We start from the raw sequence: 21245 nt of genomic DNA on the forward strand, positions 1-21245 counted from the left end.
TTGAGTACTGTGTTCAGTTTTGGGCCCCCCAATACAAAAGGGACATCGAGGCTCTGGATCATGTCCAAAGAAAGTCAACAAAGCTGGTGAAGGGCTTGGAGAACAAGTCTTATGAGGAGCAGCTGAGGGAACTGCCGTTGTTTAGTCTGGAGAAAAGGAGGCTGAGGGGAAACCTTACTGCTCTCTACAACTACTTAAAGGGAGGTTGTAGAGAGGTGGGTGTTGGTCTCTTCTCTTGGGTAACAGGTGACAGAACGAGAAGAAATGGCTGCAAGTTGGACCAGGGGAGGTTTAGGTTAGATATTAGGAAAAATTTCTTCACCAAGAGAGTTGTCAAGCATTGGAACAGGCTGCCCAGGGAAGTGGTGGAGTCACCATCCCTGGTGGTATTTAAAAGATAGGCAGATGAGGTGCTTAGGGACATTGTTTAGAGATGGGATTGGTAGTGATAGGTTAATGGTTGGACTCAATGATCTTAAAGACCTTTTCCAACCACTTTGATTCTATGATTTGCAGTAGAAAACAAATATGAGGCAAATAAAATACTTCTCTGCACAAATTATTTCATACTGGTATGGAACAAAAACTATTCCTTTTACAAAATCTGTTTGTTTATATTCTTTGCCAAGAAAATTAAAATCAGTGGATTTAGTTTTCTGATTAAGAAAATCTGACTAATTTGAGTGTGAAAATTACTAAAGGGGCATACTTTTTAAATACACTAGGTAGCTAAATCAGTGATTTTGCTTATGAAATATTGCTGAAATATTTGTATCTGTGTCCATGATATATGCCTGTCTGAAAGTAAACTATTGTAATTTTCATGCTAAACAAGAAAAAAAGCATGTGTGAACTTTCTAAGCTAGAACTGCCTGTTAGGTATCTCTGTGTTGATCATACTTGAACAGGAAATCGTGACACTTAAAACTGCTAAGTGAACACGTAGGGAGTATTACACTGTATATGCAATGAAACACACATTGTTTATTTTGTGTAGCATTTTCCTGCTCCCTTAAATATATACAAGATGGAAATTCACAGACTTTTTCTAACCTTTAGCTGCTATCCTTGCACAGAAACTACAAAACAAAAACTGATGGACTAGTAAACCACTTGATTTAATTTTATTTCATCGAACACTGATCACATTTCCGGTAGACAATAAATATAATGCACTGTTGACAGATGTGTAGAAATGTATATACAGTTAGATGAAGAAATCTGGGTCAAGGCAGTTCAAATCTCAGTTTATGCCTTTGCATTTCCTTGAATATGGCTATAAAATTCTTACCTACTGATGCATGACCTCCTACAATAGCAGTTTTCCACTGCCCATCCAGACTGCTGCTGGGAAGGCTGCCCTGCCAGTGGAGTGTTGGTGCATTTCAGGCTTGATGTGAGCATTTACTGAAGTACATGAGATTCTTTGCCTGAGGTTCATTTGCCTTTAAGTAGGGCTGTGGTACATTTTCCCAGTTGCCATGTAGTATTTCCTATATTTCCTGGAAGATATTCAAGACAGGTGAGCTCTAAATCTGTGTCTTGAGTTAAAGGAATGCAGTGAGAGGCAAGCTAAAGCATCCAGGAGATCAATGGAATTAGGAGCACAAAATGGAAGACAGTTTTGCTCTGTGTTTTGTTGGGGTTTTTTTTCTCTTTCTTATGTTGGAGGAAAAAAAAAATAGCTTCAGACAGCAGGCCTATATTTCATGGAAAGATGGTGGGGCTTTTTTTGCATTTTTTTTCCTCCAGAGAAGGATGAGAGGAGCACAGAATATAGACACTTTCAAAGTGAAACTTGCAATAAATACCTAAGATGCTGGGTCTTGCCTTAACAATTTGCCATTGCTCTTCCTGCCCAGACTATCAACATACAGGAGTGGTTATTCTTACTGAACTATCCCAACTCTTCATCTCTTTCTGAGCCATTTCAATCTTCTACAATGCAGTTGGGCTTTTATGGTTCTGTAAGACAATATTTCTGTTGGCCTTTGTAGTATACATATGGTAAATGATTCTCTGGTCACAGATGGGCTGGCAATTTTGCTCATACATAGCAAAAATGTTTCTTTGGGGAAAAAATCTGTGTAATGAATTTATAAATGAAGCAAGGAAAAGGTGAGCACACACTGCAAATTGGACTGTAATTACCGGTCTAACAAGAAATGTTCCTTGTCTGCTTTGTCTGAGAAAAGCAATCTGTTGTCACTGAGTTAAAGCTTTCCATAGTCCCCCAGTATAACTGTAACACTGAAATCCATTGCAGTCTAAATGCACTTGAAATCTTACAAGTTTCCTAGAAATTACTCAGAAGACAAAAATACTCAAGTGAGATAGTAAGAATATATGCATTTGAAAGAGTGAAGAATCTTCCAAATGTAGGTGAAAGTTCTGTTCATTCACCTGTATGGTCTGTTCCTATGATTTAGTGTGGATGCAGTGACTACTGGTGGTTGGAACACAGATAATGGGAGGCAGAAGTTCCTATTCTGGCTTTTTGTGTAGTGGCTGACTTAATTTCTCTGTTTTATTCTAAGAAATAACCATATACATGCATTTATCCATTTATCCCTTGATCTGTCCATCCATATATATGCACTGCATCATGCACATCTTTTTTAAGCTCTTTAAGCGCTTTCATAAGCCTGTGTCATTTACTTCATAATACCCAAAGGAAAAGTGAAAAATACTGACCTTGTTGCTTTTCACATCAAATTATTAGCTACTTTCTTTCATTTGGTAAAAAGCAAAGAAGATCTTAAAGGAACCTGTATTGATTTGTTAATCTGGCTACATTGCAAACTCTCCATGTAAAAAAAGTTGTTATAGAAAAAAGAGACTGTTATGGATAGTATCGCAATGCATTTAAATACTGTCACCTTCTTCTTTAACAGATCTATGGAAATGCAAGATCTAGCCAGTCCTCATAATCTTGTTGGAAGCAGTGATGCACCAGGTAGTTCCAAACTGGATAAACCTAATCTCAGCAGTACATCAGTTACAACAAATGGAACAGGAGGTAAGTATAAAACACTGCTGGCATGTCATAGAAAGTTTCAGCTAGTTTTTAGTCATATGCATTTTTTAACATAATTTCAAGGATGAGCATAAACCCATTTATAAACCCAGCAAGAATTATGAAAAAATGTCAATCATGCCAGTGTAAATCTACTAATTCCAACAGCATTTCTTCAGTTTGCACCAACTGAAGAGGCAGAACTGTGCAAAGGTGAAACAAGGAAAATCTTGGAATGATTGATTTGAACAAAGTGTTAAAGGTTTGGTTATACCTGTTGGTAACCTGAAATAGATTGCATTTTCCACGTCATACTTCTTTGCTGAGTAATAATTTACTCCTCTTATACCCCTATACCTAACGCATTTAGGTTAATTCAAAATCCCTGTCAAAAGAAGTGCACCAAAATTAGGCTTAGGTATTATTTTTTTTTACATGATGAATGTGCTAATTCCATTTTTTGGCAGGTAATGAAAGAGATTTTTAGATGTTCCTCAAAGTAACTGGTTATTACTGCTGTATCTATTAGTATAGGGACAGCACTACCATGCAGCTGCACCGCCAATATTCCAATGCTTTCAGATAATAGATGAGCTGGAGCAGTAGGAGGCAGGGTACCGTATTCTGAGATGGAGTCCTGTTCCCATTAGTGTCCATGAGAGTGACACCATGGATATGAGTTGAGCTAGAGTTTCAGCCCTCTTTTTTGGAGTTTATACATTGCTGTCTATTTTAACAGTTGACACCAAGATTTTTTATTTTTTTTTTATGGCCACATTGTAAAGCATTTATTCACTTAACCCTATTTAAAGAAAAAAAAAACATCTATCAATGTCAATGAAAAGTGTATGTACCTGCGAGATCAACAAGCTCTGCATAGAAGGGCTCAGCTGTTAAGGTTCAACTTAGTTATTTTTTTAAAGAAAATCCTTATTCCAACATAAAGAAAAGAGTAAACTTCCAGCATATGATTAAAAACCACTAAAAACTAGATGCCTCTATATTATATTTGCATGAATAAACCAGTTAAACTAACACTCATAAGAACAACACAATGCAGTTAAAAGGCTTGGCTCAAAGTGTGAGAACATTTACTTGCCTTCAACACTGTTCAAGTGCCTTGAACAGACATTGGGACAATGAACTGTTATACCATTCCTGTTCTCAGGAGACAACATGACTGTGTTAAATACTGCAGACTGGTTGCTGAGTTGCAGCACTCCCTCTTCTGCAACAAGTATGAGAGACCCTGGTACAGTGCATGCGTGTGGTGGTGTGTCTCCATGACTGCTGTGTAACATCTCTTGGTTTGCTCTGCTCTTTTGTTATGTGGTTTGAACATTTTATTGGGGTTTCCCCACCCCATCCTTTTTTTCCACCCCTTCTCAGAGGCCTTTCCCACAGACAGAAAACTGGTAGGAAGTTGCAATAGTTATCTTACCATACTTTGAAATTCATTGGATGAGCAAGGAGATTTTAAGCCACTTAAAATTAGATTAACTGTCTGTGTTCTCTGAGACACTTGGGAGAGTCCCATCAGCATTGCTGGGAACTGCCGGTAGTCAGCATTGCTGGAAGTCAGACCAATGGATTTTCCACAGAATGCCCATTTGATTTTCTTTTATTTTTAGATAAAACATTGCATGATTACCTGACCACAAATCAAGGTTGACATTATTGTTACTACTCCTACTACTACTTTAATTATTAATTAAAGTTTATGTCTAGTGTGCTACTGCATGTAACTTGCTGCTTTACAAACATTTGTCCAAATTTTCCAAGCTGTTGTTTTCGTTTATGAGTTTCCTGTCATATATTCTTAATTGTTATGATTTATAATGAATAATAATTATATATGTGACAGTGTTGCAGTACATGTGGGATTAATCATAGGTGTAAACATGTGTCACCATGACTTTCTACAAGCCATTACACAGGTGCTTAAGCAGTTCAGTTTTGGACTAAAGTTAGGAAGAATTCAAAAGTTTCCTTTTAAAAAAACCCTCAGAATTAGGTTTCCATTTGTAAACCTCATATCCAGAGAGAATATAGCCAAAAAAAGTTCAGACTTGAGCACAAAAAATAATTTGCACTGGAATAACTGATTCCATGTGAATGCTCCTACTCAGTTACATTAATTTAAGTTTAAGGAAGGACTGAGCTAATTTAGTCTGTCACCTCAGTTTAACCGTTCAGCACGTTCAGATAAATGTGGAATGTAATAATTTAAGTACTAATTATCAGTAGTGAGGAAATGTAATGTGAAAGTCCTTCCATTACTTGCATTAAATCTGATTTTCCATAGGCAGTAGAATATTTAGATCTGTGTTTCTAGTTGAGTATATTCCTACAAAAACCCTTAAGGCTTGCTAAGAAAGAGGAAAATTGTTCCTATGACAAGCTGTGTGGTGTAATTGTTTTACATGAGCTTTTAGTCAGACTTGTTTGCTCTAATAGCCATTGCACTTGCTTGTCCTGCTTCACGAATAGCGGTAGCATTTCTTATCCCTAACACTCCGTGTTCATTTTCAGCCCTTAACATAGGGAAGTTCTTTAGGAAAAAAAGAAAAAAAATAGGTTGGCAGAGCAGTAGTCATGTTGGTCTGCTAAGTCCTTTCATCAAGTCAAGAACTTATATTGTAGAAGCTGTTGCCTGTTGGGAGCTGCATTCTGAGTTCATATCAGAATAATGAAGTTTGGAAGGGATCCCTGGAGGTCAGCTAGGCCAACCCAGTCTCAGAGCAGGTCCAACTTTGCTGTTAGATCATGTTGCACAAGGCAGTGTCTAGTTAAGTGTTGAATATCTCCAAGGTGGAGATGCCACAGCCTCTCTGGGCTCCTGTCCCAGGGCCTGACTACTCTCACAGTGAAGAATTTTCCTCTTACATCTACTTGGATTTTTCCCTTGCTGCAGCTTGTGTCTGTTGCCTCCTGTCGTTTCACAGGGCACCTTTTGAGAAGAGTGTACCTTTGTTCCTTATCATCTTTGCACCTTCCCATTAGATAGCTGCAGGCAGCAGTTAGCTCTCCCCTCAGTCTTTCCTTCCAAGGACATAACAAGCCCAGCTTCTTCTGCCTGTCTTTGTACATCGTATGCCCCAGCCCCTGACTGTTTTGGTAGCTGTGCTCTGTGAGCATGTACAGTATTCACTGTATTTCCAGCTTGAGATTGCTTTTCATTTTGTTTCTACTCTTTCAATATGTAAAAAAAAAAAAACCAACAACAAAAAACCCCAAACCCCAACTAGTCCACACTTTAAAAAAATTCATCTAAAGTGCTGGTTCAAACTCGTTGCCACAATAGTATCAGAACTACACATCATCTCGCATGTGGGAAACATAGGGATGATTCTGTGTTTTTAATTGCTGTCAGCTTTTATTTTGATTTCGACTTTAAATGTTCCTGGGTTTTTGATCTGGTGTTAGAATTCTTTTTTTTTTCTTTTTTCTTTTTTTTTTTTTAGTTAGCTTTGTGCTTTTTCCTGCCTTGGTTTAATTACATGCAACATAAAAAAAGAAAGGTAATAGTCCAAATGTCTAGCTGCACTGAGGAAAGACCTTGATTAATTCCTTACTGTGATAAAATCTGAATGTAACAAAGTAGAACTGTTTAAAATCAAGCACATACAAAAATATGTTCTACATGTATTTTTCAACAAAATACAGTGCCAATATGATGTTTTTCCTCAAGTTAAGTACATGAGAGAGTTTCTTTTGGTTTAGATCCTTTTCTGCTTGACAGGGAGAGAAAAAGATGGTGACTGGTGCTGGTGGAAGTGCACTGCAGCTGGTATTAACCAGAACTAGACACAACTCTAAAGTAAACATTTCAATTCATTACTGACATTTTCGTTAAATAAAACAGTTAGGCACGTACTGGAGTGTCTTTCTGGATGCAATACTGAACATAGGCTTGTAGCACGATATGGACAATAATGCAATATCTTCTTGAATAAAAACATATAAAGATACTAAAATGTAGGATATTTCTTGTTGGTAAATGTCTGTACTCTGCAGAGAAGAGAGACATACATCTTATAAAGTAAATATGACCAAAGAACTTCAGAGAGGAAAATACAAATTTTTCCAGCTTATGATTTTTCATTCTCCTACTGCAGTGCCTGCAGACATTTGTATATAGTAATCAGTAATTTAGTTACTTTTCATGCTTCAGGCAACAATACATGTTCTACACGACTGAGAAGCCTGAGGTTGAGCGGAGGCAATTGTTTTGTGACAAATGACCCTTTAGCTTTTTCTGGATGTATATTTTATTGATCTGATGAAAATAAAATCACACCTTTCTCATCTAAATAGAGAAATGGGAATGGTTGATTGCTCTTATGAATGGCTTTGTTCATTTTGTGTAATTTTTGTAACGGCTTTTTTTTTTTTTTTTTTTAAATCGGAACATAGTAGCCTGCAAAATGGCAAGGAGTGCACTGCAACTTGAAAAAAAATGGCTAAAATTCTTCCCTGATAATTTAATATTGAATTAATATCCTGCTGCTTGCAGGGAGGATATATGAGTGTGACAGTTCTATTCAAGAGAAATTATAATTAAGTCTACATTTAAAAGACACACATTTACATATTTTTTAATCTCTCACAGTAAATGGAAAGATACAACTGTATAACTTGTCTAAGAAAATGTTTCTTGGTTTCCTTAGCACTGGGGCTCCTGTGACACTGCGGGATACTCTCCCAGTCACAGAGACAAATAGATCCCTATTTCTCTAATGTTCTCTACTTGACAGATGTACCTTTGAATTCAGCGTAGGTCACTTGTGCAATTGTAGTCATCTGCAGCATCCCATGTGACTTACTGAAGTAAGATGCCTGACGCAGTGTGACTGGAAATCAGGTGTGATATCATAGGAGAGGTAACTCACACAGTGTTGATAGCTGTGCAGTTTCCAGTGAGATCCTCTTTGTGCTCATAGACACAGAGAGGAATAGCAACATGGTTCTGTGCGTGTTGTTTTCCTGTGAGAAAATAAAATCCTTTATTTAGCTCATCTGTTGCCTTTTCTTCTACAGACTGTAAGAGGGATGGTGAACTTGAGGGCAGCTCAGGCTGTATTTGGACTGAATCACCCTCTGGAAGTACTTCTCTTTCTCAACTGGACATAAAGGGAGATTTGTATGCACCTAATTTATATGCTTAAATAAGGTGACTTGAATCTGAGCCATAGTTTGTAAGTACACTGCCAGCTCAGAACATGAAACTTCCCTCCTCCCCTTACTATTGCCAGTGAAGTCAAACATGGATGCGATGATGTTGACAGACAAGAGCTTTGGTCAGCTTAGCTGATGTCCCTCAGAGGCGTCAGATGACTAGCTGGCAGAAAATGCCTTTGCTTAGCATATGTCACCATCCCTCGAGGTATTTAAAAGACATGTAGATGTGGTGCTTAGGGATATGGTTTAGCAGTGGCCTTGGCAGTATTAGGTTTTCTGTTGGACTTGCTGATCTTAAAGGTCTTTTCCAACCAAAACAATTCTATGATTCCGTGTTAGACCTGCTGGGAGGGCTCTGCCAGCCCAGGTCTTAAAGCAAAGGCTCCTCCACAAATCCCAGACTGTGTCCTTGGAATTTCCATACCTGGCGTACAACCTTGGTAGTGACCCATGCAGGTCCTCATTGCCACATTGCTCTGCGCCCCTGCACAGCAACCAGTGCTGGGATATCTATAACCAAGTTGCTGATATATATGTGATAAATGCTCACACACATCTCTAACTGAGCTTTGCAAAACAATTGTGATAATATGTTGATGGTTTCCACATTAGCCATTCAAACATCTAATAAAAGGTGCAGTGTATTCTGTACTGCTCTTTCTTACCACATCAATTAGAAGGGTGATTCCCAATACCACTACAAAAGTCCATGCCAGATGGTCTGTTCAGTTAACATATTAAACTATAAAATGTAGATTGCCTCCATGGTGCTTTCAGTTATAGCTTGGATGGGAAGAGTGCATGATGATTCATAAGAAAAAATTTGAGTTCAGAGTGGACCCAAATGTTTGGTAACCCCTGAGTTAGAAGCTGATTTGTTGTGGCTGTCGTTTGTGTCCTAATCTAGTTCTTTTGCTTTTTTTCCTTTTAAACTTCTTCATTTATGGAAAATTGCTTGCTGGTGACCTAGCTCAAAAAGCCCAAACAGACTCTGTAAAAGGGGAAGGAGAAAGGCAGAATGCTGGCACTGTGAAAGTAATTTGCTTCTATATGAGCATGAAACCATATTATTATTATTGTTTCACTTGTCAGGCAAAACTATTTTTGTTATGTGCTACACCCCTTGACAGCTAACGTTTCCTTCCTCTCTGCTGCTCTTAGGGAATTGTTAGAATCAATTAGATTTAGGTTGAAATCTCCCCAGAAGATATTCCAGTTACTAAACCAATAGATAGACCAATGCACAGATAAAAAGCTATGTAGATGCATGGCTGTTCCAGATGGAGCAAGTGTAGATTATCTCAATACGGTGCTAGAGCGAAGGTCGAAGCTGTTGCACCGCATGCGTGTTCTAGCTGGACTACTGCTAGGGAGACTGGCATGAAGACTCCAGTATAAATTTAGAAGTAAAATCTCATGTCTACTTATTCTTCTATGTAGTGTCTCTTCTTGCAGTCAAAACGGAACCCATGAACAGCAGTGAAACAACAACAACAACTGGAGATGGATCTCTTGACACTTTTACTGGGTCAGGTAAAGCCATAATAAGATTATGTATTGTTAGATGCACATTAATGTACCATTTTATAACCTTCACTAATGAACATTTCACTGCATGCAAAGCATTCTTTAAAAACTCTACAATAACGTAACATTTTAATAACTAATAAAAATAATAATAGCTTTTTCATTTTTGTATATTAAAATCTACAATTTTAATGAGCTATGATCTTAAAGAAGCTTTAGTGATGCCTAAGATGATTACTGTATGCAAAAATCTTATAGTAATGATGTTATCATTGTACTGTGGATTTTTCTGTGTTAGTCTTGTACAATCAGAAAAAAATGCATTGTATTTGTAACAGCTGTTTTAATTTGTAAAATTTAAAATCTTAAGGGTTATATTTCAATGATAATCTTTTTATTCCTATAAACAGTGTGTTAGTTTAAACACTGATCAGATTGCCATAAACTACTTTGTTTCCATTAAAATAAAATCTATATTTTACTTTAAATAATCGTAAGTTTCAGTTACTTCTCCTTAAAAAAATCAAACAAGCAGTAATTTTTAAGTAAATTCCTATAAATTATTAGAAGGTGATGAACTGTGGAAAAGTACAGATAATCTGCCTTCTAATCATTAATCTGAATCCTGATAATAATAATATTAACAAGGAGATGGCAGCGAGTAAATTTTGCATCTGAAAATATCAGTCCAGTGATGGCCTGACAGAAATGTCATTGAAGCCAAGGATCTCCACTTCACACTTATACTATTATTACTTTGGTAGACTTAAGTAGTCAAGCCCTATTTAAAATATTTTGGAAATCACAATATTTCTTTGCAATGAAAATGTTTTGAAAATTAAATTTATGTTTCTGGAATTGTTTTTTATGCATCAGTAAATGCAGATATTCTCCGAAGTTGGTTATTCAGAAAAAAATAATTTCTTTCTTTATTACAAATTTAGTACCTGACGAAAAGGTCTTTTATGACATATAAAGCAAATGTATACTGGTTAGAAAAAAAATGAAAACACTGTCCTCATTATGATTATACTGAAAGGAACCCCGTCAACTTAAAGTCTAACAAGCTCCATAAAAAAATTAATAGTCTTGGCTAAAATTGAGGGGTTTTTTTTACTGTGTTGTTAGTCTAGCCTAGAATTGTATTACTAATGATTGCAGATTATAGAATGTCCAACCATGTATATGATTTTGTCATTGTTGGTGAAATTTTATCAGGTTCTACCATGTATTTAAGACATCTGAGTTGGATTCCATGTGTAAAACATGACTAATGCAACATTTTCATGAAGGGGTTCTAAAAACTGCAGCCTTCAGTTTGCATTTAGGTAGCTAAGTAAAACAACTGGATTTCCCCAGGTGCCACTCACCCGTTAGCTTCTACTGACTTCAAAAGAAGTGTTGAGATCTCTATGTTTCGGAGGTTTGGAAACAATTGATGCCTCCAGAAAAGGCAGGAGTTTGAGCCTTACATGATAATTTTTCTCGTTAGCTGCCTGCCTACCCAAAAGAAATATGAACCTGTTTCCCCGTTTAGGCCACAAATTCATGTATTAAATAAGTATGTTCATTCACAATGGAAAATCAGTAGTCTGCCTGTCTGAGTCATGTGCAGTCTTCATCATCAGAGCAAAACGCAGAGCTGCCTTGATAACGCACTGAGCCTTTCATAAAGAGAAAACCCATTACTTTCACACTTGCCTTTTACTGGTACTTGCAAATTGGACAGTTTGGTTGGCTCAGTTTTGTAGAAGTGCTAAAGAACAATAAAAACTTACTAAAAAAGTATTTTTCTGACTTTTTAACCTAACTAGTTATTTGGGAAGTTTAATGGGTTGACAAAGACAGTAAATAATGAATAGTAGGAAGATGTCATTTCAGACAAACCAGCTGCAACTGCAAATAGTGTATAACAAAGCCCAACACTGAACAGTTTGGTTTTTCCTACTAATCAGTCACATAAGTGTGTTATTCCCAGCTGTGACAAGGTGATAAAACTAGTACTTTCTTGCAGCTTTCAGAGCACCTGTGAGCTCATTTCATGAGGGTGCCTAGACATACAGGCCACTAGCAGGGATATCACCTACTCTGTCTTATACAAGCATAGTTCAGAAGAACTCAAGCATCCTTTGTTGAGTAGGGACAGGTTTGGGTATGTTATTAAATATTTTATGAAATGAGACAATGGGTGAAAAAATAAATCCTTTTGCTGAGATTCATTTGAGAGTCTGCCATGCAGAAATCCTCTCCTTCAAATATTCTAAAGTATTAAAATTGATTTCCATGCTCCAAGGACCATCAAAAACACATGACGTGTCCTGAAGCTGAGCATAAGGCTGAATGAGCCCTGTGGGGTGTAAAGTAACCAGCTCTGTCCCTAATGACCAGCTGTAATGCAGAGAGTGATGGTCAGACTGCAGGGTGTAGGGCAGGAGAGACAGATTAGGCTTCACAGGTAACTGTGATGAATCCCAATTTTTGATTGAAAAGTTGAAAAATGAAGCACATAGATCTCTTGAATTTAGAGTGACAGTTGCCACAGTGGCCTTGCCCAGGCCATGGGGCAAGCTGCTGCTCAGGGCTGCAGCTCACGTGTTGCAGCTCCCCAGTTCCTCCATCCTGCAGAGCTGTCCCTGGGAGAGACAGTGCATCTTAGCCAGGGTTGGCCAGGTGGAGAGTCACATTGCGCACCCCTCTTCCTCCTCCTTTTTCTTCAAAGAATGACAGCTAGTAATTGATATCGGTACACTCGATTTGAAGCTTTGTGGTCCTGCAGCAGACTCCCATTGGGGTGGGTATTCACAGGGTGTGGAGAGCTGAACAGCCTTGAGCTTTCCTACTTTCTGAATATGCTGCAGCTGCTGCACTGTGAGTGCATGCATTCTTGTGTTTGTATTGCTTACAGTACCAGATTAATTTGAGAACTGTTTATCATTTTAATAGGGTGGAGAAAGAGACACATATTTAAATTTCGCATCATCCTTTTTACTTAGGATTGATTACACACAAAAACCATATAGAAAACAATTTCCGAAGGCTATAAAGGCAAAGTTAGGGAAGATACTGCTGTATAACCTATGTTTGATACCCTTGTGCTTCGACATTGTGATTCGTTATTTAAATTAGATCTTTTTAACTTAACCTCTTTGCACAAAATTTTCCAGATGTGTAAAGAAAAAATACAAAATTCCAGCTGATGTTAATATACTGAATCCAACACATGCTATCAGAACAGTTTATGGTCATCTAAATTCTCCACAGCCACCTTGGCCAGTTAAGCTAACAGAGTAACTGGTAGGAGCTGGCTGTCAGCTTCTTGTCCCCTCTGTGAATCAGTGTTACCAGGGACTGGAATATGCCCTCAGCATGATAGTGAGATTTGAAACAAGGGTCTTCTATTGGCCCTGAAGAGCAATTCCAGTGCTGAAGTCTTAGAAATATTTGAGTTTTCCAGAAAAGAAATAGTTTATTTTGTTGTTTTTTGTTTTTTAATATAAGCACCATAAAACAGTGTTTAGCCTCATTCATATAAATGGCTAAGTGGCGCAGTTATAGAAACCATCTAAAAACCATAACAACCTGCCTCCACCATCTCCTCCATTTCCAAAACTTCTCAGAAGTAGGATTAGGAGGCTATCCAGCAGTGAAAGTTGTTTAAGTTTGATAAACCTTAGAATTACCTATCTGATCTATGAGATGTAGGCATGGACCACAAGCTCTACTTAGTCATAATGTTCTCTTATGATAGGTCTTACATCCTGTGTTTCTCAAACATCTCGCAGTTTAAAATGTGCACAAACCTATGGGACAAGCAAGAAAGAGTGAAAGGAATAGACTCTTTAGTTTGAAAGGTATACAAATTACTTTAGGGGCACTTGTCTCTTTTTCTCTCTCTTCTCATCAGGGAAATATGGGGGGAAAAAAAGGGAAACTTAAAACCAGACACATTCCAGAAGTATTTTATTTGTTGTCTGAATTTATAAAATAAGGTACATGCAGAAAGAATGAAAAAGCAGGCAGGACAATTTTTGCTGAAAAACATTATGTTTTGATAGTTAAAGTGATTTAAATGAACAGTCATTCTTTTTTTTTTTCTAGTTTACATCAGGGTGTGGTAGAATGGTAAATGTGCTTTAACTAAACTGATTAATCAAGTGAGCTGTCATTCAGCAAATGACCAGACAAAAAGTGGAGCAGTACAGGCAAAAACGATCCAATAAGCTGATAATGGATCACAAAAATTCCTTGCCCTGAGAATCACCAAGGTCATTCTGTTAGCTATTGCTTGTCTTTAGAAAGGTCGTAGGGATACAACAGGGAAGACTAATTACTCTTCAAGCCTTAAATAACAGAGCATCCTTTAATGTTCTATGGACTGATTTTGTTGATATATACAGCTATAGGTTCGTCTAACTCTGGGAATTGCTGTCTGCTTACCTAGTGGATCACTCTGAGGATTGACCTTAAACCACAGAAAGGCATTCTCAGAAAGAAAAGAATATCCACACAAAATTAAATTCAGCAGACTTCCATCACAGGCAAGCCCTCAATACCTTTTCAATCAGCAACTCTTTTATGAAATTCGGTGGCACACGTTAAAAAAATTATTATCCAGTTCTTTATTTTCAAGCCATACTCAACTGCACATTTAAAAAAGAAGCTAATTATTTTACTTCTACTGTATTTTCCTTTAAGTCCTACATGTTCTAAATACATTTAAACTATCTTTAAAAATACAAAGTTCTGCCTATGTTCAAAGCAAGAGATCTCAAAGATGTTAATTAAACCTGAATGTAGAAATCCGTCATGTTTCATAAAATAGTTAGGAACCTAAACCTATTTGTCACTTACATAATTCTGAAAGTTCATTTCTACTACCATTACGAACAACTCAGGAAGAGAGTGCACTTTGAAGTATAACTATGATTGATTAGACTAAAGAAATTCCAGTGCTTCGTTATGTACTACTTTAATCTTTTGAAAAGTGAATGAACAGCAGATGGCCTAATAAAGACACTCTGTATGTTTGCCCAGTATGGATTTGCTCTGAAGGGATTCGTTCAACACTTTAGAGTACATATATTTGGAATACATCTGTCTTAGTCAAGACAGATGGCTAAAGGAAAGAGAAACTTCCAAACACTTGGAATTAATCCAGTGTGAGCACTGCTTCTGAATGAAATTTTAATGGGATATGACTATTGTTCTGTTAGTTTCTTGGAAGAATGCAGCTCTGAATAGTAGAGACATACATGATTTTGATGGCTACTGGACAGGACTATTCATGCTTCATTTTGAAATAAAAATATTGTTGTTAGTCGAGTTGGCCTGTTGATAAGGAAAGGTGTTTGTTTTTTAGTAGTGAATGCAGTACCGTTCATCACCCAAGCTGACTAAAATTAACCACGCCCATATAAAATGTATTTTTCCTATCCAGTATGAAAATTAAACTTGTTAATGTGAGACTTTAAAAATATGTGCATGTTATTTCAATCCCATGCAGTACCATATGTTAAATCACAAGATTCTTTTTAACTACTAATTTTAATATAATCTGCAAATTTGAAAGATCTGTGGTGTGTGGATCAGATTATGTATGATATTGCCTCTGCAATATATTCAGAAGCACGTCAGTCAAGCTGAAAAAGCAAGCATGACATATCCATACCAACTAAAGAGCTCTGTATAATGATGAATTATTTAGGAGTGTTTTAATTTTTGTATTAAGATGTTGCAGTTCAGGTGACATCTACTTTGTTGAAAAGCTGTCCATTTCAATAAGCTTCTCTGCTGATGTTGCTGCATGAGCATTCAGACTCTTTGGCTGTATTGGTCTCATGATGTTTCTAACTGCTCTACTCTTGTTTTCTGTTTTGCAGTAATAACAAGTAGTGGCTACAGCCCAAGATCAGCGCACCAGTACTCTCCACAGATATATCCCTCCAAGTTAGTGTCTGCACCTCTTCTAGTCTTTTATAGGGAGTTGACCTTGGATGTAGGCAGTTCTGTGATTTGTTGCAAACATGCAGAAGAAACAGAGAGAAAGGGAAATACTTAAGCCTCAGTACTGACTCCATTATAACTCAGTCTCCAACTTTTTTTTCCTTACACGTCTGCAGTCAGATCCTGCTCTGTGCAGTATGATATTGTTGCACAAGAAATACCCTTGAATAACTGCACATAACAGAAGGAAAAAAACAGACTATTATGTTCCCAGACATGAGCATCTTAACAGTGCTGGCAATGTATACAGACATATTTTGGAGAAGACAGTTTATATTTAGAAATCACAATTGCATGTGCAAGATGCATACTGAGGGGTAACCCTGTCACAGACCTTCCCAGTGCCAGCATTGCCAAACACTTCCAAACATTCCACAGTCTTGAACCACCCCTTCCTTCTCCTTCTCCTTCTCCTTCTCTGGTATCATAAGATTTAAAAATCAAATAAATTGGGTTAGCTTTTAATCTTTTTGGGTTTTTTTCAAGCCAATGGGCATTATTAGGAATAGAAAATTTCTTTCCCTTTTTCTTGAGGAAAACAAACCCTTGGACAATCACATGAATCCAGGAGTGGGAACTTCAGGAAAAAGCATTGAAGATGTTATATGAAACTGCTGCAGTTGGCAGTCTATTAGTTTGCTTGTCCTACTATGTGTTGTGCACAAAGGTGCTTCATTCCAGTATGCCATCTATTTGTTTCCATGTATTTGATACAACTACCTATGTGACTTTGATATAGAGAAACCACTGAAACTGTAGCTAATAAGGCTTTTTCAAGTTTCTTTAACTTGCATTCATATCATGATAACGAATATTTATTGATACAGAAAGTATGTGCCTGAACTAAGAACAGTCCACCTTATTCCACTTAAAACAGGTTTTGGCAAACTGTATCTGATACTTTTGGCCAAATATATTGCAAGGTTTAATAGAATTTTTAATCTACTGTAATAATGTATTGGCATCTAAATTAATGAGTAATCCTTTTCAGATAGTAACTGCTGCCAACTGTACTGAACTAATTAGAAAGAAAAAATAAAAAAAACCCCATAGAATCTGAAATTTAGTCATGGCTTTTAATGGTCAGGTTTCAGTTAGCGTAATTCTGCAGAGTGTGTTTATTCAACTCTTGGTCCATAAAGTCTTATTTGACTTACAAAACAATCCAAGACAAATGTTTCTCTATGTGTTTTTGCAACTCTGGAGGGCAAAAAATTTAAACTTGATTTTACTCAATCTCTCTATAAAACCCCAGTATTTATAAATAAAAGACCATTTTTATTTCCATTCAATTTTCCTAGACCATATTTTCCAAATGTTTAAAGCCCATCTGGTTACCCAAGTATTGCCATCAATATTTTTCATGCTGTTCTCAATGGGCATGATCCACCTCCTGTTGAAGCCAGAGGCTAAGTGTCTGTTGAAGCAGAACCATACCCAGAGGACATGATGTAGTAGCTTTAATATTCACCTCTGTATTTCCTTTATTCTTCTAATCCAAGCGTCCCTCCACTGGATTAAGAAAAAAACACGAGGGCTTTTCTGATTTAAGCAAACTGACCTTGGCTCAAAAGGGTCAAATCCATATAAAGCCATATAGCGGTGACACAGTCTGCCTAGAGCAGGACACAGTAGCTTAAGAATTAAATTTTAGTGATCAGACAGCACAAAATATTCGCCGTGCCCTGGAGAACGTGAGCCAGAAGGTTTTCAGTTTATTTCAGTGGGTGATGGAATAAATCCCAGAAGAGGAACAGTTGGCAGAATAATGAACTGCCTTTGGACATCTTTTAAACCTTTTTCTTTACTTAATTGCTTGAATCAACATACAAAGTATTTGTTGCCACAGTAATGCTATTTTTCCTGATATTTAGGCCCTATCCACACATTCTTTCTACACCAGCAGCTCAAACAATGTCTGCCTATGCCGGACAAACCCAGTATTCAGGAATGCAGCAACCAGCCGTCTACACAGCCTACTCACAGACAGGACAGCCGTACAGCTTACCCACTTACGGTATTTGACTTCTTATTACTTCTCCTTATGTAGAAGTAAGATCAATGTTGACATGAATGTTTTTTGATTGTTTTTTTCAATGTTATTTTCCCAACTGTAATAAAGTATTTTAAAGAATCAGTTGAAAATTAATTTCTTATACAGATTTGGGTGTAATGTTGCCAGGCATCAAGACGGAAAGTGGGCTCTCACAGACCCAATCACCACTGCAGAGCGGGTGCCTCAGTTACAGCCCAGGGTTTTCCACCCCCCAGCCAGGTCAAACACCCTACTCTTATCAGATGCCAGGTGAGTAGTCACCGCCATCAAGGCTAGTCCCATCCCACTGCTACTGACAGACCCCTCTTCCCTCACATTTATGATATATTTTCCATTCATTTTTGTTAACTCGGGCAAGTACACTTATCATTAGTGGCTACTTTTGCCTCTAGAATTTAAAGCTAAACATTTTTTTCCAGTACTGATATGCATATATGTATTCATTTTGGTCATCTGTTAATTTAGATCTGGTCATGCAATGCAGTCACTATTTGTACCTTCACTTTTTTATGGGGTGGAATCACATGACAGGACCGGAAACATTTGTTGTATTTATTAACGTACACAAGTTACTTTTCCTTGTTTCCATGTTTCTGAGTATGACAGCATTTGATACTTGTTTCTCTTTGGTTTAACATAACTTGTTAGAATTTCTCCTTAATTCATATTCATACATTCATTTATTATTCGATTATAAATTCACTTATTACCCTTAGATCCCTTACATCACTGATAGCCTGTTTTATTTGGATAATTTTTAAGCTTCTTATACAACAGTTAATCTTTTAGATATTACAAATTACAATATGAATCGCCTGTCATGTTGAAAACAAGAACGTGCCTCATTCACCTGGATCATTAAAATATTCTTTGAAAAGTTTTTTGTTTCGTACATGAACATACAGTAAAGTGTTAGAACTTAGAATTGAAGGCAAAAGAGAAAAACAATACTTGAGGAGAGGTGAGACACTGCAATAAACTGAAAAATGCTTTCTTGATCAGTGTAATGATTTACTGCCAGTATCTTCCTTGCATGGTGTGAAGAGTATGAAGAATGTATGTTTGTATGTGAGGAAATAGCATTGCATTTCTTTTAAAGGTTTGTTAGAGTGCTTTGTTATTTAAACAGAAAATAAAATGGTGTTGTACTCCTGATTCATCTATATCTTAATATGGGATATTGTATTTAGAATTTTATTTTGATTTGCAAACAAGTTCTCAGAGTTAATTGTATTTTTTAATTTTAGGTTCTAGTTTTACACCATCATCCACTATTTATGCAAACAATTCAGTTTCAAATTCTACAAACTTCAGTAGTTCACAACAGGTATGAATATTAACATTTTTGTTTGCCAGTTACAAAACAATTTATATAACTCTGATGACTGCATGTTATTTTAATTTAGATCTGTTATGCTGAATTAGATTCACTGTGGAAAGCTGTTTTCTGTGGAAAGCCATCAAAATCGCAGTGGAAGCCTAGCTGCGTCCTTTGGCATTTAAATACTTCAGCAACTTCTTCATAGTCCTTTAGTAAATATCCTTAAATTTAAAAAATGTTAAATATCCTTAAATTAAAAATAACATTCTAAACTAAACACCCAAAACTCTTGCAAAAGTCATATGATTGCACGCTTCGAAATACTTAATGGAAAAATCACTTGTAACTCTACTTAATTAAGTACTCTGCTGCATTTGCTGTTTTAGGATTATCCATCATACACAGCTTTTGGCCAAAATCAATATGCACAGTATTACTCAGCATCAACATATGGTGCATATATGACCTCAAACAACACGGCTGATGGCACTTCATCATCATCATCAACCTATCAGTTACAAGACTCTCTCCCTGGCCTGACTAGTCAACCAGGTACAGATCTACATTCAGGTGAAAACAATTTTTGTATTTTATTCTGTACTTGTGTAAAGACAAGATTTCAATATTAACCTTTTTGAATATTGACATTTTAAGCTCATGCTTTTCAGAAAAATGAAACCAGCCACAATAAGCTTTTGTTTGTTTGATTGTTTGTTTGTTTGTTTAGTTAGGAAACCTGTCTAGTTTGTTTATTACTTTACAAATAAAGCTCTTTGCAGACTGAGATGGTTGTCTATGGAGGAAGAAGTTTTCAAAAACATTATAACAGTCTGGTAGGCATCTGTTAGTACCGAAAACAACTGTATGGTAACAAACCTTAAGTAAATTCTGAAATAAAAATTCAATGTGCTCTCCTATTACTCACATATATCCACCTACATGTTCTGAAGTATCCCTGTAAAGAATTTAAAACAAGACAATGTTCTTTTAATTATGCCCCAGTCATGCTAGCAAGAGTACATGGGCTTTAGTGAAATGTATACAAGCCGTGTTTGCTATTTCATAAATTTAGGTATCTAAGAATAGAGCAATCTGTTATTAGCACAAGTGTCTTTAAGAAAATAGCTCTGAAGTAGTTGAAGTTGCAAAAGCAATGTTCTCAGGAGACACTGGGAGGCTGAATTTGCCTGCCCAGCCCTGCCCCCTTGTGCACATCCACCACAGTAGTTTATTACACAGCTGTATTCCTGGGACACTGCTGCCAGGTAACAGCAGTTCTTCATTTTTTATTCGTTGTCATTATAACACAGTTCACAGTCATTTACCTGCTCCATTCTACATGCTGTGAAAACATAAATGTTAATATGGATTTCTTTCTTTATTTCTTTCTTTTTTTTTACATGCTAGATTTTCAAGTTTCCTAACATCTCACCAATTTATTCCCCCCCCCCCCATTTAATATAAATGGGACTGAAGTAAAGAAAAGTTAAAATTATGTATTTGAAATTATGCATAGTATAGTACAGAGCTATGAAGATCATGCTGGGCTAGTTTAGGAATTCACAGTCACAGTCAGATGAGTGTGATATCCTTACTGAGTGAACAGTGCCTGGTTTTTCATGCTCACTTTCCTGTATTGTTTCTGTTATATAGGAAGTTCTTAAAGATCTAGCTTAGTATTATGCCTCATAATCATAACTTAAGTAGCCTCCTAAGGCTGCACGTAGCATCTATGGGAGAGGTTATCCATGGCCAGCCACCTAGCTCAGCCCTCTTAGAGCAGTCTCTTCCAGGGACATTGGCTTCACTCATGCAGCGTGGGTAGGGTCCACCTTACCCACAGACAGTGAGAAGTTATAAAGAGACTAACAAACTGGGGTTTGGATTAGGCTCTGAATAGGTGGGGGAAATGTGCTTTAATCACAAAATCAGCTCATTGCATATATCTTCCTATTTCTCATCCTGGCAACTGCAACATCTCACTGAAAAGTATAATGGAAAAAAATAATGTATTATAATAATGAATTTGTACAAAGAAAGAGTAATACTGAAAAGTAAAACAAGGCCTCGTACTTCATATAAGCTGTTTCAATTTACTAAAAATGTTGAAATTTTAATTGCATGAGTTTAAATTCTTCCTT

General features: G+C 36.8%; 1 protein-coding gene across 9 annotated transcripts in view; it reads left to right on the plus strand.

The window, feature by feature from the left end:
- The first annotated feature begins 2897 nt into the window (after positions 1–2897).
- The window catches only part of EYA4 (EYA transcriptional coactivator and phosphatase 4), a 49874-nt gene continuing 31526 nt past the window's right edge, over positions 2898–21245 (plus strand). For 2 of the 9 annotated variants that reach the window (XM_029086354.1, XM_029086355.1), the window contains exons 1-8: positions 2899–3019; positions 4185–4253; positions 9638–9730; positions 15604–15670; positions 17602–17744; positions 17889–18032; positions 19031–19110; positions 19491–19656. In XM_029086354.1, coding sequence (XP_028942187.1) covers positions 2899–3019; positions 4185–4253; positions 9638–9730; positions 15604–15670; positions 17602–17744; positions 17889–18032; positions 19031–19110; positions 19491–19656 — 883 coding nt within the window. Of the gene's footprint in view, positions 3020–4184; positions 4254–9637; positions 9731–15603; positions 15671–17598; positions 17745–17888; positions 18033–19030; positions 19111–19490; positions 19675–21245 lie in introns of all 9 variants that reach the window. The other 7 variants (XM_029086352.1, XM_029086353.1, XM_029086356.1 and 4 more) reach the window with 7 other exon arrangements.

This window comes from Antrostomus carolinensis, unplaced genomic scaffold, assembly GCF_000700745.2.
Source record: "Antrostomus carolinensis isolate BGI_N321 unplaced genomic scaffold, ASM70074v2 scaffold12958, whole genome shotgun sequence".
Classification (NCBI taxonomy): Eukaryota; Metazoa; Chordata; class Aves; order Caprimulgiformes; family Caprimulgidae; genus Antrostomus; species Antrostomus carolinensis.